General features: G+C 39.4%; 1 protein-coding gene across 1 annotated transcript; it reads right to left on the bottom strand.

Moving 5' to 3' along the window:
* Window positions 1-5728: 5728 nt before the first annotated feature.
* rfx6 (regulatory factor X, 6) lies at window positions 5729-16724 on the bottom strand. The gene is made up of 20 exons (XM_069657650.1): window positions 16565-16724; window positions 15173-15332; window positions 14825-14948; window positions 13593-13654; window positions 13382-13459; window positions 13250-13277; window positions 12942-13049; window positions 12671-12748; window positions 12445-12558; window positions 11947-11996; window positions 11452-11611; window positions 11217-11361; window positions 11015-11124; window positions 10807-10924; window positions 9441-9563; window positions 8628-8834; window positions 7916-8225; window positions 6743-7110; window positions 6293-6493; window positions 5729-5886 (listed from the first exon to the last, which is right to left on the bottom strand). Exons 1-20 carry the CDS (start codon window positions 16722-16724, stop codon window positions 5729-5731), a joined length of 2862 nt encoding a protein of 953 aa, XP_069513751.1.
* Between the last annotated feature and the right edge of the window lie 1025 nt (window positions 16725-17749).

Below are 17749 nucleotides of genomic sequence, written 5' to 3'. Positions count from 1 at the left end.
AAAAAAACAACATTTTATTTAAAGTACAGTTCTGGCGTGACTATATGTATCCCTAAATGTTTGTTATTCTTTCTTACCTTACCAGTTACTACTTTATTTTCAATGCACTTTAATTTTAAATGCATTGCGACATAAAATGTGAATAATACAAGTAAAAAGTTTGTCTCTTTCTTTTGACAGAAAGAGAAAGGATCAAATTTAGTTTAAATATGAATTTCTGCTTATGGCCCAACTTTCATGCCAGTTAAGCTTTTGTATTTGGATGAAATCAAATTGAATTGACAAAGAAACATATCAAAAAACACGTCAGATGTGGTGAAAAAAAATAAAACGTCAAGGAAACAACCATGCGAACACGCACACACATCCACAAGTGTTTGCATTATTGATCCAGACAGATTGTAGAGATTCAGCAATTGAAGAGCAAAATATTTTAAAAAGTCGACAGCATAATCTGCATTGTAAAAATGTTGTATTGATTGACCAATTTAAAAGTTGCACAACATTTTGTTCCTGAATCATCCCCTCTGCTGGCGTCAGGACGCTTCGGATTCTTTTGATCTTTTTTTAGATTTCTTTTAGAAGTTATGTTACAATGTTACAATTTCAGCGACGTACATCTGAGAGTTAATACAACACGAGCAATGATCAAGACAGGAGGGAACGAAGTCAGTAAGAGCCAACAAACAGCTTCAAGTGCCATTGGACACTGGTGCCGACAGGCAGTGCACAGGGCTTTTTTTGTTTGTTTGTTTGTTTGTTTGTTTGTTTGTTTGTTTGTTTTTATAATAATCATCATCAGCAACATCAACAAGGTCAATATAGTTATCATCATCACGAATATCCTAATCAACATAATCCACATCCTCAGTGTCAGTTAGTTCCGACCAAGTAATCTGATTGGACATGAAGCAGTCCATGAGTGGCGATATAGAAAACAACATCACTGGGACTTTTAACTCTGTGTATCACTCCGCCTCAGCCAGGTGTTCTGAATACTGTTACAATACAGCAGACTGTGTGTGTCTACACTGATCCAGCTGGCACCTCTGAATCACACAGCAGACTCTTATTTCACTGGTTGATGATAAATTAAAACAAACAGATAAATGTACATGATAAAAACAGCTGATCTGTGGTCACCTGTAGAAACAGAGTGCAGGAGAATGTTTGGGTTGCTTGGCAACAAAAGTCCAGTTTCAGTTAAGTTGTGGAACTAGTTGAGTTTGTGGAGCAAAAAGTAATTTGTTGTTACTGTTTACTGCTATTTGCCGCTTGTATAACTGTTGTATAAAAGTAATATCACACACAAGGTTGTGATGTTGGACTGAATATCATCACTGCTGTGATTCGGTCGTAGGCACGAGGCCGCAGCCGTGATGATATTCAGTACAACATCACAACATCAATCTAATCTCAAACCCTTTTTTTATTCTTGTGAACAACCTATTCTATTTGTTTTTGCCTTCTTGCTACTTGTCTTTGTGCTGTTGCAACAACCAAATTTCCCTTCTGGTGATTAATAAAGAACCATCTTATCTTATTCTGAAGATTTGAACCACACGGGTAACAATCAGTGCCTCCCGTCCAAACATCCAAACCTGAACGTGCGATGTTTTATGTGATTTATCTATTGATTTATTTTCTCTGCTTTATGTTTGGAAATAATCTCAATCTCTAATCCAAGATTCTCTCCTTATATCAGCTCATACATTACTGTAACTGTTTTACATTATTGTCCGTATTTCTGTTTATATTGTTAAACGTTTTTGTCCTTATGTCACTTTTATGTCTTGCTATCTCGCCTTAAAAAGCAAACAGAAGATTCATTTTCTTTATTGTTGGACAATTGGAGACTTCTAGAGCTTTATCTTTAAGAGTATTTTGTATATAAAAACTAAGATTGAATTTTAAAGTGATATAAAAAGCATAATAAACTTTGCACCTATTCTCTTATTAGCAATCATACATCTTTCATACACAGTTGATATTTGCATGTCTCAGTGTTTCTTCTTCTCTCTGTTGAGACTTCATCAGCGGTTCGCCTGGGTCGCGTTGTAATAAGTGAGTGCTTTTTCAGAGTAGACCAGCTAATGTAAGTACCATCTTCTGAGAGCCTCTCATTCACTGCTCATTCATTGCTGCTTCCTGGTTCTGACCTTTTATAAAACAATGACAAGAACAAGTGCTGCACTAGATCAAAGTGCGATTTGTCTGACAATCAGTGCTCAGCTCTGGGAGATTATTTTATTAAAAGTGTAACAGTGCAGAAAAAAACATTGATCTTTGGCTTTAAATTTCTAGTGAAGCATCTGCCTGAATTAATTTATAAAACCTCCTTAATATTGGTGGTTACTGTGAAAAGGGAAGCATCAACTGTATCAACAGCAACATCACACCCACCTGATGCTCAATTCCCAGGACCTCTGGTTTATCCTAACCTTTAATGGAGACAGGGGCTGCTGTTGTGAAGCTGGTGAGGGATCATCCTTGTTGATGCACCGCTGGTTGATCTTTCAGGTGAAGCTCACTGGTGGCAGGAGAAAAAAGGGAGTGGAGATTACATTTCAGTATTTTTAATTTATAGTACTTATAGTAATCTAATGGATTGTGTGAAAGCATCAACCTAGAACCAGACTTTTAGACAAAATGCTCACTCAAATTAATTTACTTACAGCGTGTTTCAATGTATCAGGGAAAAATTATATAATTATTTTCTTTTGAGACTTTTTCAGATTCAACTTGTCAGTAAAAGTGGTTGGTATTGGTTTCAGTGGAAGAGCTTAAACCTATTGTTATAAACATAACAAAAATTCGAAATGAAAAAGTTTTTGTATCCAATAATGAATAAATGATTCTTGTGACACCTCCACAAAGGAAGCTTGAAGAGTGAAAATCAAGCAAACCTGATGCACTAAAAATCAATACAGAGGAAAATATTTCTGACACACAGCTTCAATTCATTTTGTCAATGGAGACCTTGACTTTGCTTTGATATTTCCAGAGACTTTTCTTAAAGAAGAAAGCAATCAACTTCTGCCCCAATCTGTCTTTCCTGAGCACACAGACGCCCTCGGCACTGGTCCACATGAATGAGTTTATTATGTGAGTTTGCTGCCCTCTAGTGGGAAATTTAAAGAACTTCTCTCTATTGCCTCTCCCCCTGGAAAATACAAAATATACAGCACCAGATAAGATAAATCTGTCGTGATATATTTGCTTTTCTGAATTCATTTATTGTATTCGTTTCCTACTTTAAAGCTCAAAACTTTAAATTCATGCCAAAAAATATAATCTACTTTTTAAAAGAGACCTACAGAAGGAGTTTGCAACAAGACAACAATAAACACAAAATATACCATTAAATTGACCATGCACTCACAGATAACAAGACAACAAACAATAACAACTAATATAACTCACTAAAATGAGATGCAACTATCCTGGGTTAATGCACATTACTAAATGTACAATGCAGGCATAATAAAATCCGTACTTGTAAATGAAAAATCTAAGAAATACGTACAAAAGTATACAACAACAATGAACAATCAAAATCGAAAAATGAATTACCACCACCATTGGATTTACAAATTACTTCAGCTGTGCCTGCGAGCAAAACGCCTGTAGCACTGACTAGATTTGGAAAGTAGAATCATGTAATGTAACCATAGCAACAGCAACACTTAACTCCTACTAGCTAGCAGCTTTTTGCTAGCTGTAGCCAGCGTTAGCCCGAGGCAGACAGCGACAGAAATTGCTTACTTTAAGCTACCAACGCTCACTTACAGTGTAAGGTCGATCAGACAGTCCTCTTCTTTACCGTACTCTCCATCGTCCGCGTTATCCTCCATTAGTGGCAATAAAAATGCCTCCAACACCAAGTTAGCATCCTCCGTGCAGGAATTAGCAGTCGGGAATCAGCGCTAGCGACAGCATCCACTCTCGTAACAGCCGGTCCATAATCGGCTTATTAGCACGGACTTTTTGTATTTCACCGAATCGATTGATCAGTTGTAGTAACTCCTAAAATAAAAACTGTAGAAAAAACGTTTGTTTATGTTCTCCCACACAAACTTGAAGTGATACTAACGCACCAATCAAATCGCACACCAAGCCGCAAAGATTCACGGTCATCGGCACTTACGTCACTGAAACGTCATTACGTAAATAAAAAAAATATGCATTTATTTTGTTTGTTTTTTATACATATATACATATATAAGCCAGATCAATGTCTCCATGTGTATATTTAACATTTTATGATTTATTCCGATTTTATGTGGGGCTTTAAAAGTAATAGACTGGCATATTGAATGCACAGTATGTTGTTGTTATGATTATTATTATTATCTGCCAGTAAGCATTATTATTGAGTTTCATACCGATGACATATCACTACTATACATTAGACACAGCTTTGTAACCACAGTTAATATAACAGTTTTAGAAATATATTTAATTACAGTGTATAAAGAATAATATTATATATTATAAGTATAAAGTGTTTTATGTAACACTCTGTACTGTAATTCAGTGGAATAAAGCAGCATTAAATATAATAACTCAACAACCTTTAAAATCCAGTTAGAAAAAATTATAGTATGTTGCACAGCTTTTTCACAGCTTTTTCTGTAATTTGAGTATTTCAATGTGATATTTATGTTTCTTTACTTCCATATTTTTCTCTATTTAGTAAAGCACCATCAGACCAAAGTAAATTACTTGTCAAGTTTGGAGGGTTGTAGCTGCCATAAGATGCAAAATAATGTTATTTGTTATGGCAGATACAACAGGTGTGTGAGGTTAATCTGACCTGCAGCACAGAAGTGAGACTGACATCACAGAGAGACAGAGACAGTCACATATGGAGTCTGTCTGTCTCCACCGGCTCTAGTGCAAAGTTCTGGTTAAACATTGGCCCAAAGTTTGCCTTCCGCCTTCTGTTGTTTTTACACTGGAGCTCCGGCAATTGTTGCAGCCGTTATTGACTTAGTAATTAAAGTATTTTAAGGTGGGGATTCTGTAATCATTACATACGCCACCATCTGTCCCCGCGCCGCTGCATGAGCACCTGAGATGGATTTTTCCTCCTGAGTAGATAATGTATAAAAACCAACCAGGAGGAGGGGGGAGAGACCACGTCACTGCCATTCATCATCCACATCTGGTTTAAAGAGGGTTAAAAGCATCAGGAGAGACTAACCTGAAATAATATTAAGAGTTTCCTTACTCTTTTTTTATATTTAACGTATTTATGTTGGTGTAGTATTTTTTCTTCTTCTTACTTTTATGAATGAACAAACTCTGCACCACGTTCAGTCTTTATATCACCTGACTAATGAATATGTCTGTGCAGAGCGGCTGTAAATAGCAGCGCTGTTAGGCTGCCTGTCAGTGAAAAGAACACCATTGTGACTAATAAAGATTTATTGACAACTGTTTGTACACAGAAGAAATGGAAGTCCTACATTTAGTCCAACATCTAGGAACACATTACTTCAATTAACAGCATAAATATCTGCATCAAGGTGACGGTTTATCCACATTTCAGTAGGAATAAATATGTCTTTTGCATACAGTGGGAATAAAACAATTGGCGGGCATCTTGTAGGTCTTTCAGTAACAACATTAAATCATTAAATCTCTCTCCTCCAGCGTCCTGTATTTCATCCAAATCCTCTCATAGCTTTAGTGCATACATACATTCTGGATTTGTGCTTCGGTGTCATTGCACTCCTCCCGCTCCCATGAAGACGGTGTTGATGGGAGGCAGCGAAGACACCAGGTCCTGCACCTCTGAAGACGACGGCCCGCGCTGCTGAGAGAGCAATGCATCCTGGGAGGTGAAGGGAGAGGAGACTCCAAACATGCAGGGAGCAGATGCTGACGAGGGGAGGGAGTGATCTGACGAGGAAACGACAGAAATTAAAATATTTAATAGACATTTAAATAATATTTAATTATTGTTGTTATTCTTCTTTTGTAGTAACATTTCTGAACATAGATTATGATAAAAATAAAAGCTCAGTTTTTGTTGTTATAGAATTCTTACTTTTTGAAATGTTTGTCTTCATTTCTGTTCAGAATTTTACAGCTGCAATAGGTGTTTTTTGGCCACCAGGGGGCAGCAGAAACAAGCAACAACATGAACATATTATCACATTTTAAAGGGCCGATTTTCAACCTCAGTCCTATCATGCTATTCTGGGGAGCTAATGTCATTATGGTCAAGTGTAGTTTTGTCAAATGGTAAAACTACACTTTGTGAAACAGTGTGTTTGCCTCTCACCTGCTCCAGTTTGAGCCTCAGTGTAATAAGCTCCCGCTGTTTTCCTTCCCGGTTCGTCGAGGATGTTGAGCGGATCGTGGACGTCCGAGTACGCTGAGGGGAACGAACGCAGACTGCCGACGGTGCTGATGACGGACACGTGTTGGTCGACCAGTGATGTCATGCGCTGACTGTCCAGGTAACTGCTGTTGCCAAAGTAACCTGTGAAAGGAGAAAAGGTTTGTGCACATGGAACAGGATTTCCCAACATGGAGATTTGGGCCCCTTAAGGGGGTAAAAGATTGGAAACATCATTTGCAGTAATTTTGCCACATTTTTGTATGAATACATGTTTTTCTTTCTGTCAGCAACACAACAATAAACATTTTTCCCTGTCCTGAAGAAAGAAATAGTTGGTATCTTCAGAACATTTTGATCCCACCCAGAATTAAAGTTAAAATTCTGACCCACTGCTGTCCTCACCTCCGTGTCCTGCAGCAGAGTACGTCTGTCCCTGACACCCACCGACCGTCTGGTTCAGTCCCGCTCCCACAAATCCGAACCCGTCCGCAGAGTCCAGAATGTGAGCGGCTGTCTGAGCGTCCAGTCCCTGTTCAGTCTGCGCTGGCTCTGAGCCTGAGCTGTAGCCTGGTGTGGGTCGGACTGCAGAGTTATACGGTGTGAGGGAGCAGTGGGTGCTGTTAGATGGGTGATGATGGTTGTAGAAGATGTCTTTTGTCAGGTGCTGGTCGCTGAAGGAAGGATATCGAGAGAGGTGGAAGGCCAGAGACGAGGCGTGAGGCTGAACTGAAGACAGACACTGAGTCTGAGTCTGAGGCCTGAAACACAGCAAACAAAACCTCACACTCATCTGATATTAAAATAATGACAACAGGACACGTTTCATTGAACTGTCCAATAATGGCTCAGTCATCCTTTCTATGTTTGGCACAAAATAAAACCAGTTTGATTGTCTAATGTAAGAAAACAACAAAAATATATTTTGGTATACAAATTAAAAAAAAAACCTGATTTAAAATGAGTATTTACAAAAATGTTTCCCTTTTTCAAGAAAAAATAAAGTTCAGAGAGTTACGCAAACTACCTGAAAAGAAGGAAATAAAAAAAGGATAAAGGAAAGACGGAAAGGTAAAAAGAAAGAAATGAAAAAAGGAAAGATATAAGGATAAGGAAAGAAGGAAGGAAAGAAAGAAGTAAAAAGCAAAGAAGGAAGGAAAGAAAGGAAAGAAGGATAGGAGGAAAGAAGGAAAGAAAGAAGATAAGACAGAAGGAAAGAAGGAAGGAAGGAAAGGAGAGGAAAGAAGGATAGTTGGAAAGGAAGAAGGAAAAATCAAAGATGGAAAGAAGGAAAGAAAGAAGGAAAGACAGAAAGAAAGAAGGAAGGAAGCAAAGAAGAGAAAATAAGGATAGAAGAAAAGAAAGCTGGAAAGATGGAGAGAAGGAAGGAATTGAAGGAAAAAAGGATAGAAGGAAAGAAAGAAGGAAAGAAAAAAGGAAAGACAGATAGAAGGAAATAAGGAAAGAAAGAAAGAAAGAAAGAAGAATATATTTCACTGATGTCCATTATACTTCATCTCATAAAGAATTGACAAACCATGACTGAACCAAAGAAGATGAGTATACCTGAGAGCAGTCTGGTAGTTTGCGGCTGAGGAGCTGCTGGCTGGAGGGAAATAACTGGAGCTGGTCTGAGGTAAGCAGTGATACAGGGTCTCCGGATATGACGAGCAGGGGCTGGGCTGAGTGATGGCACTGAGAGAAGACAGGCATGAGGAGGAGGAGGAGGAGCAGGTGGTGGAAGAGGAAGAAGTTGTCAGGGGTCTCGCGGTCATGGGCCCCTGGTTGATGACGGAGCCTCGGTGCACTAACGCTGCCGGAGAGATAGGGGGCGTCATGAGGGGGCCGCTGACCTGGGAGAAGTCCATCTGACCACCTGTGTGTGTGAAGACAAACACAAGAAGATTAGTGTCTGTTTGCTCATTGTTTCTTCAACCACAACTTCACTGTTTTTATAAGCTATGTTTTTCCTTGTTTCCATCAGTACCAGGAAGCTGTTCTTAGTGAGAAAAAGCTCTTAAAAGCGACTCTCTGGGGAACATCCAGCTGCTAAAGGAATCACATATTTCAATCAGGGGTGGTGGAGACCAAAAACAGAGCTAAAAGTAATCAACTACATCTACTGATGTACAGCTATTAAGTACTATAATATGATGGCAACTGAAGCTGATTTAGATGTATACCCTCATTCAAGATGGCGTCTGTGAGGTCGCTTATCATGAGCTGTTTTCTTCTTCTTTGGTGTTAGTAAAAGTAGTAAAAAGTTAAAAGGTGTCACCTGTAACTGTGAACCCTGCAGACTCTGTCCCCTGATAGATGGCTGCGCTTGTTTCCAGACTCTGCTGCTGATTGGTTGACAGAGACATGTAGGCGTGTTCTCCCAGAGACTCGTTCTTCACCGATTGGTCGACGGCAACGCTCGCCTTGTTGCGATTGGCTAGGAAGCAGGAGCTGGGGGAGGCAGTGAACGCTGCTTTACTCGCATCTGAAAGTGACATCACTTCATTAGCAGAGACACCTGGGACTGTTTGAGGCATATTTGAACATTGATGATGAAATACTACGTTGTGTGTATAATATGATAATGATGAAACCAACAGGTGAAATCACAGCAATCGCATATTTAAAGGTGGATCATTTCCAATGAGTTAAATCACAATCAGCACCAACTTTTGGCACTTAAACATAACTTATTGTTGTTGTTTTTTTGTCTTGTATTCTCAACATAACTTCAGTTTCATTTGTTAAATTTAAGGCTTTTTAATTGCACCCCAAAAGTAAAGAAAAGTACACATTTTTAAGGCATTTTATTGTGGTTTCTTTGTTTTTTAATGCAATTTTAATGTACTTTTATGCCTTTTGTAACTCCCTTTGAATTGCCTATGTGGTGTCCAAACAAATGTGGTGTCATGGAATCATCTTTAAATATATTGAATAAGAAAAATAATGTTCAGATAATGCCACAGTTCTTACTTTAATGTGGACGAATGTAGAAGATGTCAAATTATAACAGTGCCAGAGAAATAGAATTAATGCCGTTATTGCTGATCTTAAAGCCTATGTGACATCTATTGCATTCGATGCTTGATACCTGCATTTTTCATGTATTTGTCCAGCAGGTTCTGCAGGTCCTGCTCCTTGTCGTTGTTGAATTGTGTCTCCAGAGCGAGCAGGATGTACTCGTCTAGCAGCATCCTGATCAGATGGAAGGAGCCTGGCAGCGTCCAAATGAAAGAAAAGAACAGGTTATTTTGAGACTTTGTTTTAGACCACCTGATTCCAGCTGAGCTCACCGTGTCTCTGTCTTTATCTACTGTTTGACCTTTAGGCGCGTGCTGCTCTTTGTTTGACCTGCAGCGTTCAAACCTTCTGTTTGTGCTTCATTCAGAGTTCAGACCAAATGGTTTGTGTTTATTCTCGTACACGCAGTCGGTGTTTGCACAGAGAGCACGCGACCCGCAAGATAAGACTCTGTTTAATCAAGGAGAGACTGGCTATTATAATTTATGGCGCTATTGTAGCAATCTGCTCTGAGCTGGCTTGTATTAGCCGTGTGTGTGTGTGTGTGTGTGTGTGTGTGTTCATAAAATCCTGTAGGCTTAATGATGGATAAGAAGGAGCACAAAATTAATAAGCTGTGTTTTCTTCTTTTCACTTAAGAAGGTCAACAGGCTTTTCCCTGGTCGGCCAAAATTCAGCCTTATGTGTTTTTAAAATAATTGAATAGTTTTTGGCCCCTAACAGGGACATTAACTGTTTGTAAGTGAATAAATAAATAAAGGTTAAATAAAACTGTTATATCTAGCAGGGTTTTTTAATATACCCGTTCCGTAAGGGATAATGTAGGCTGTTGTCACCCTGACAGGGTGAGCAGCATTCGTCTTACCCTGAAGGGGGTTCCTTCACTATAATAACCTGCTCACTATACATTATCCCGCTTATTACTCGGCTACCTGCTCACAAAATCAATTATGTGACAATAAATATTGATTAAATATTAATTAAAAAATGTTTATATTTCCATTTACTATTTAAAAAGAATCCGTTACACTGTGTCCCAATCCAGAGGCTGCAGCCTTTGAAGAAAGCGGTCTATGAAGGCTGAGTCATTTGTAGCCTGCGTAGACCGTAGACCTGTTGCCTAGCAGCAGGTAGCTAGAGAGCGAGCTAACTAGCTAGCATAACTAATGTCACGTAACTTTACCCATTAGTTTAAAGATCGTTTGTTTCAAGGCCCCTTTTGTTTTGTTCTTACATGTGTGATATGATTACAGTTGGTCCTACAGATTCTGTGATTAGAGCTGCATCCCTAGCAACGGTCTGTTCTTCATAGCAACGGTCTGTTATCGAGAAATAGCAGGCCTTGGAATGCTGTACTTAACCAACCAGAATTAAGTATTTAACACAGCCGTGTAATAACCTGTGTTAAGAATTTGTGTCTTTTAAAATGTTCTTACCAAAGCTGGAGGCGTTGTTGAGTGTGAGGTTGTGCATCACTCTAGCACCGAAGAAGCTCCACCTGAGGAGGAAGTCCTGAGCTCGCTTCTTCACCGACCGGCCGCTCTGCTTACCGGGCTGCTCAGAGAGAAGAAGGAAAACTGCTTCAACAACAGGACCATGTAGCATGTCAACATAAACACACAGAGCCAGGTGAACAGCTGTTACCTTGATGACTTTGTGCTCCACCACAGAGTCCAACCACTCGATGAAGGACTCCACCGTGGCGTTCTTCCTCAGCAGCTCCTTCAGCTCCTGGAAGACGGTGATGGAGTCGTCTGGAAGGAAAAGGAAGGGACGTTTTCCTCCGTTATTCATACAAGAGATGAATGTAAACATGTAACTATGACATCTCCAGTATCTTTCTTACACTCAGAGTAGATGTCCGGGTCCTGCTCTCCTGCAGTGTTCACACTGAGCAGAGGCTGAGAGCTGATGCTGCTGAGGTCCACGCTGTCGATATCGGACACCATGCTGGTCACCACGGCCTGGTCGAACAGCGCCGGGCGCGCTATCTGGAGGAAATGGTGGATAAAAAAAATCACATTTCAATTGAGACATCACAGTTTAATTTACTTTGATTAATTCTTAGGTGAATGTTGTACCTGTGCCAGGTGTAAGAACGAGGTCTGTCTCTTCAGGGAGGAAACAAAGTGCCGTGCTATGGGGAGTTTCTTGGCTGCAAGGCATTCTGGGAGGTTCTCCAGGGAGGAGGCCAGCCATTGCTCCCAGTGTTTGGCGAAGTTGCGGATATCTGCCAACAGACTGAAGAACAACATTTATATTATTAATTAAAACCCGAATTAATTAACCTTTCAATGTAGACTTGCTGCTTTTACCCCGTATCATGTGATTACAGTTTGTATTCAGTGATTCCTTCTCTAAGATAAGAATGAAAAACTGCGTGCTACGTTTTCTGTTGACCATGAAACTGACATGTTTGTCATTTTTTCAGAGTAGGGAAGTGTTTTAAGGAATTTCTTTTCACCACTTGCTATTTGGATACAACCGGTTTCAAAAACAGCAAAGGGTTTGTTGTGTATTATTAACATTTAAACTAATTTGACGAGAACAGATGGGATGAATGTGATGTAACGAACCTTTCAGGCATCTCCTGCATCGTAGCAGGAATCAGAACGTCTGTTAGAACCTGAAAAATAAGGAACATGTTAGCACAACAGAGTACAGCGTGGATGCTCATCTACAAGTGAGATAGAGAGGAAGAGGACGCCAGGCTTTCCCATCAGAGCAAAGGAACCATAGAGAATATTTTTTAAAGTCTATGTTCAGCTATTTTTATTTTTTTAGATATTTATATATATAAATAAAGAAAATTATAGATTAAGGATAACTTATAAAATATTATATATATATATATATGTATACACATGTATATGTATATACAATATATATATAATATTTTATTAGCACAATGACAGCTGGGATTGGCTCCAGCTCCCTGCGACCCCCAACATGATAAGCGTTATAGATAATGGATGGATGGATTTCTAAGTTTGAGACATTATTGGACCTTTGACGCATTACAGCTCTGTGTTATTCTCTAGAAATGAACAGCTAGAATTATAAATCCTAACCACCTTATAGAGAATGGAGTCACAGACGCAGAAGATGTCGACTATGACGGGGTTCTCCAGCAGAGGCAGCAGGTGGTCGGGCATCCCCTGCCAGAAATGAAGCAGAAAATTCTGGATCTGAAACAAAACAAAAGAGGAAGCATGTCAGTTTGAGTAGAAGGTAAACTGCCCTGGGCTTTTTCAGCAGTATTAGTACATTAAAATGCTCTCATGTGACACCAACTATCACCTCCTCAAAGTTGACATTGATGGCGTTGTCCAGGATGCACTGGCAGTGTGTTTTATACATCATGATCAGAGTGTCCACCTGGGAAAAAGGGACAATGAGGAGGAATTATAATAAACCAGTTAGAGGGACGAATTACAGATAAAGATTATCAATATCTCGCATATTTAAGTGTTTATTGTTGCCATCAGAAAATCTTTTTCTCAAAGCAGCAGGTAGACAGAAATCCTCCTGTTCTCAGATGTCTCAAAATGAACTTCTATTTATGACCTACCTTTTCCCTGGAGATGTTTCCCTCCAGCAGAAGATGCTGAGCGTTGGGGAAGTCTGGGAGCAGCGTCCCAGTTTTAGAGCTCAAAGAGTACTTCCTGGTGAAACCCCCCTTCAAAATAAAACAATTGATTTTTCAACCACTGTTTTTATGTCACAAAGTAACCAAACTCCTTGTGCATTTTTTGTTATGCTGACTTCCTAAAATATGTTTAATTTTTGGTTTGGATTTTGTCTGTTTTCAATTTTCAACCAAACAAAAAAGCTGCTTTTCAGCCGGCTGTTTCTCTGTTAGGTAAAATGTTGTCTTACCTCGTTCTTGAGCTTGCTCCCTGAAAATCTGTGAACAAAGAGAAACAGATGCAGAGATGAAAAATGATCACCAAAGATAAAATATGACTACAATGCGTTGTACCCATCGTGCTCTAAGGATGGACATGTTACCTGGTCAAACCTTTCCCAGAATAAACGGAGTGATAGTAAGCGCTGCTCTCCTTGATGCCAATTCCATAGTAATGATATCTGTATGACATCACACAGTAATGATTAAACACTGTAATGCTTAGAAATAACATGAGCTCCAGGTTACATGACAACTTTTAGCAAAAATTCTAAATATGAGAGAAGAAGAGTGAAAGTCAGCGTGTGTGTTTACTTGGAGTGTCCTCTGGTGCCCAGCCGTCTCGTTGTCAGGAGAGGAAACTTCTGTCGGATCGTCTGATGAGATCAAGAGGTAAAAAGTTAAGGTTAGTACAATATGTGCTCCTTTAAAACTTTTCTACAGTGGAAAAGAAAGCACTGCTGCTTTCCCCGCTGAAAGAACATGACGTTTTTTTTCAGTGGAAGAGCACCCTTGATGACACTGCACCTGTTTTCAGGTTACCCTCCTGTTTTACCCGCTAAATAGCCACTCAGGAACTCCACTGGAAAGGCAATGCTTATAATGCAATGCTTTATCCTTTCTCTTATGGAAGGCTCCCTATATAACAAATAATCATGTTTATTTCACTGACAGGACACCCTTGGTGGCACTGCATCACATTTGTATCCACTGCATTGGTACAGAGAGAGCACTGCACTGCATCTTTCAGGTTATCCTAGGTGGCACATCATCATGTCTTCCCCCTGAAAACGCACTTTAGAACACACAGGCCATGTTTTTTCACTGAAAGGGCACCCTTGATAGCACTGGATCACATTTTTTCCTCTGGAAGGACACAGAGAGGGTACTGCATTATATTTCCCCCGCTGAAAAGGCAATGTTTATAGCAATGGTTAAAGTTTTTCCCACTGGAAAGGCACTGAGAGGTAACTGCACCACATTTTCTACTACAAGGGCACCATAGGGTACTTTCTCAAGTTTTCTCCACTGAAAGGGCACAGAGAGGGCGCGTTATCACATCGTTTCTACGTGAAGGGCACTGGAGGGCACTTTATTATGTTTTGCTCCATGGACGGTTGTACTGGAGGGCAATTCATTTTGTTTACACCGCCGAAAATGCCCTCAAGAACACACTTTTCTCCACTGGAAAGGCAATGTTTACAACAATGGTTTATGTTTCCTCCTCTGGAAGGCTCCCTATATAACAAGTAAGCATGTTTATTTCACTAGAAGGGCACCCTTGATGGCACTGCATCACATTTCCTCCATTGAATATGCACCCTAGAGGGTATTTTAATACATTTTCTCCACTGGAAGGAAAGAAAATCCACTTCATCATCTGTTTCTGCCACCCAGGGGGCACTTTAGAAGCTACAGCTTAATGTGGGTTACCTCAAACTTATTGACCATAACGAACCGGCAGTTCAACTCATGATTCTGACATTTAGAATCTGTTTTGGATATTTTTTCTTTGCACAGAGGCACACACACACACACACACACACCTTTCCGAATGTAGCAGCACAGGCCGGCTCGAGCTTCTCCTTCCTGCAGAAGTCCAGATAGTGAGCGTAGAGGATACATCGAGGCAGACACACTCCTTCACACACGATATAATTCTCCTCCAGCCTGTCGAGATGCAGCGGAGAAAAAACCTGAATGCAGTAAATGTTCTCTGAAATCCAGCATTTAATTTTAGAGGGATTAAAGACACAAAAAACAAAGTAGGAACAAAAAGAGTTACATCCTGGCCTGCAGACTGAGAAGGAATGAACGGACAGCTTTGTGAAACTTGCCAACAAATGTCAAAGGTCAAAAAGACTGACTTTGTCCATGACTGATAGTGCTCTTACCACTGCAGAGTTAGCTGTGTCTGTTTCTTCTTGTCCTTAATGATCTGACTGATGGTCTTCCTGGAGGACGAGATGTTCTCTTTGATGCTCAGGTCGGGGTTAAAGTCCACCAGGTCCTGGTCTTCCTCGGAGGACGGCGTCTCGTTGCTGTCCTCTGCCTCTGAGAACACACACAGAGAAACTGCACATTTACAGTCGTTCACAAGAGGAGACAGATGGGATTCTCTTGCAGTGAATTTTATGTGCGTAATCTGCATCAAAAATCAACTTCATTATGTTTGTTTTGCACTAAAAATATAGGAAAAAGAGGCAGGACAGCTGCTGTATGTCTTTTAGGGAGGAAAGCATATTGAAATCTATCGTGGAGTCGTGTTTTTTTCCTCTCTTGAGGAGCCTCTCATCTGTTTTCATGTTTCATTTCTGAGCAGTGACCCTTTACTGCTTTTCAATGTTTCCATTTCTATTTTAAAATACTTTGTCTCTCGAGGTGCAAGTAAACAGTACAATATGGCAGATGTGTTAAAACAAGAAAGCTGGCTGACAATATCCAACACCGCATGGAACATTTGAGGTACTCAGTACATGTAAAAGGTCAAAGGTCAAAAAACTAATGAAGGATCTAGGTTGGACTTCTCCTACTAAGAGGACTTGTAATAAGGAGGAGGAGGTCCGAGGCCCGAGGAGGGCAGGTCGGCTGAATCAGTGATCTCTTTTAAGTCCCTTCTTAAGACAAACTTTTGTCGGCGAGCCTTTCCGGATTTTACTTGAATTTCAATTTAATTTTAATAATTCATTTGAAGGAATTTTATGTCATTAGAGTTCTCTTAAAAGAATTTTATATATTTGTTAAATTAATTGTTATTTTAATATCTGCCTTTGACTTTATGACCTGTCTGTTTTACTTCATGACCTGTTTGTTTTGCTTTGCTGCCTCTGTAAAGCACTTTGTAACTTCGATTTTGAAAAGTGCTCTATAAATAAAGGTTATAATAAACGTATGCAAGCAACCAAGGAGGAGTGCAGAAATGCTTTAAGACCTTTCAGTCATGGTAGTGTTCTTTAAGGTTCTTACTAAATAAGATGTATATATCAAATATCTGTAAATCTGCGTTCCTTTTGTGCACCATCATGCTTTTTCTCTTATCTTGGCCATAACGTGCTGAAAACACAACTTGTACCTGTAGCACCGCCATGTGGCCAACTTGTGTCACTGTTTTTGCCTGAGTGAATTTGAAAACTTAGCACAGAAGAACATTCAGATTTAAAGATATTGAGTGAAGATTATTTCAAAAGAATAAGGAGATGGTGAAGATATAAGAGGAATATTCAAATAAAACGGTAATTAAAAAACAATAATATTGATGATTAAGATTAAGAAGGTTGTTCCATTACCTGATTTAATCCCAGAATCCTCCTCCTGATGAAAGTGTGTCTGTTTGTTAAAGTCCCTGTGCGTATCCCCAGGTGAGCTGCACAAAGTCTTTGTTAGAGAGTGAATAAGAAACACTCCATCCCTGGCTGAGCTCTCACTGCAGCTGCGTTTCATCGGCATATTCACTGGAAATAAATGTGGATCAACAAATTAAAGAAAGACAAAAAAGGAAGAAAAAGAAACTTGAGTCAGGTGGAGGAAAAAAAACAATCCACTGTTGCTCATTTGGTCCTTAAGACTGTGAATCAGCTCTGCACACAATCTCTTTGTCAACCCAGCGTCACACAAGTCCAGGAAAAGATAAAAAGATCACCACGTCCACCATTTTTAGTCCAACAGCTGATCACAAGCTAAAGAAAAGTGGGAAAAACTTCAGTGCAGGTAAACCTCACAGAGCAACCTCTCAGACTGATAATAGTGAAGCTGATCTGTGTGGAGGCCGAGCTAATGAAGCCGTGGATGCATTCATCATATTTACAGAAGACCGGGGCTAATCTAGGTTATTAATGATTAACAGAAAAACCCTCATCCATCTGTCCATCCGTCCATCCTGCCTCCCACAGTCAGCTGGCACTTCACACAAAGATACATACACATAAAAAAAACAATATTTAAGTCAAAGTCATGCAGCTTTTGTAGAAACTCAAACACCTGTTTATGCACCTGTTCATTTTAAATGTGACGCAGTTTGTCTCAGTCTGTTTATGGGTTCATTTTGAGCTTTAGTGACCTTTAGCTGTTTAAATATCGCGAAAGAAAGGAAGACTAATCATTTTTTTAATTTAGAGTTACATTTTTGATCATCTGTTTTGTTTATAATGCCAGAAAACAGTTGAAAAAAAAAGAAATAAGATTTCACATATAAATCAATTTTTTTTGAGCAACAGTCCAAAACCAAAAAGCAGAACAATATCACCTGTTAAAAGCTGCTGACTGTGACAGTGAAACAGCTGGAACAAGATAAAATTTGATGCCTGATGGCTGATTTAATGGATTAATGGTTACCAGAATTAGTATTCTTCTAATTATTTAAGATTAGTGGAGTTGATTCAGCACTAAAGCTGCTTTCTTTCTTTTTTTTATTTTTAAATAGCCAACTTGGTTTGAATAATTTCAAAGAAAAAAGTACAAAAAAATTTCAGCTC

Source organism: Semicossyphus pulcher, unplaced genomic scaffold (genome assembly GCF_022749685.1).
Source record: "Semicossyphus pulcher isolate SPU_LCO1_2020_fin unplaced genomic scaffold, fSemPul1.0.p SCAF_11, whole genome shotgun sequence".
NCBI lineage: Eukaryota > Metazoa > Chordata > Actinopteri > Labriformes > Labridae > Semicossyphus > Semicossyphus pulcher.
The sequence above is the reverse complement of the archived record's forward strand: the minus strand, read 5'-3'. Positions and strand labels throughout refer to the sequence as shown.

Bases quoted from the DNA above. Each gene is read 5' to 3' on its own strand.
- rfx6 (XM_069657650.1), bottom strand. From the start codon at position 16,724: ATGCCGATGAAACGCAGCTGCAGTGAGAGCTCAGCCAGGGATGGAGTG. The intron at 11,125-11,216 runs GTAAGAAAGATA...TTTTCCTTCCAG, and splicing joins CCCGGACATCTACTCTGAGT to ACGACTCCATCACCGTCTTC. The intron at 8,226-8,627 runs GTGACACCTTTT...TCACACACACAG, and splicing joins TGCAGGGTTCACAGTTACAG to GTGGTCAGATGGACTTCTCC.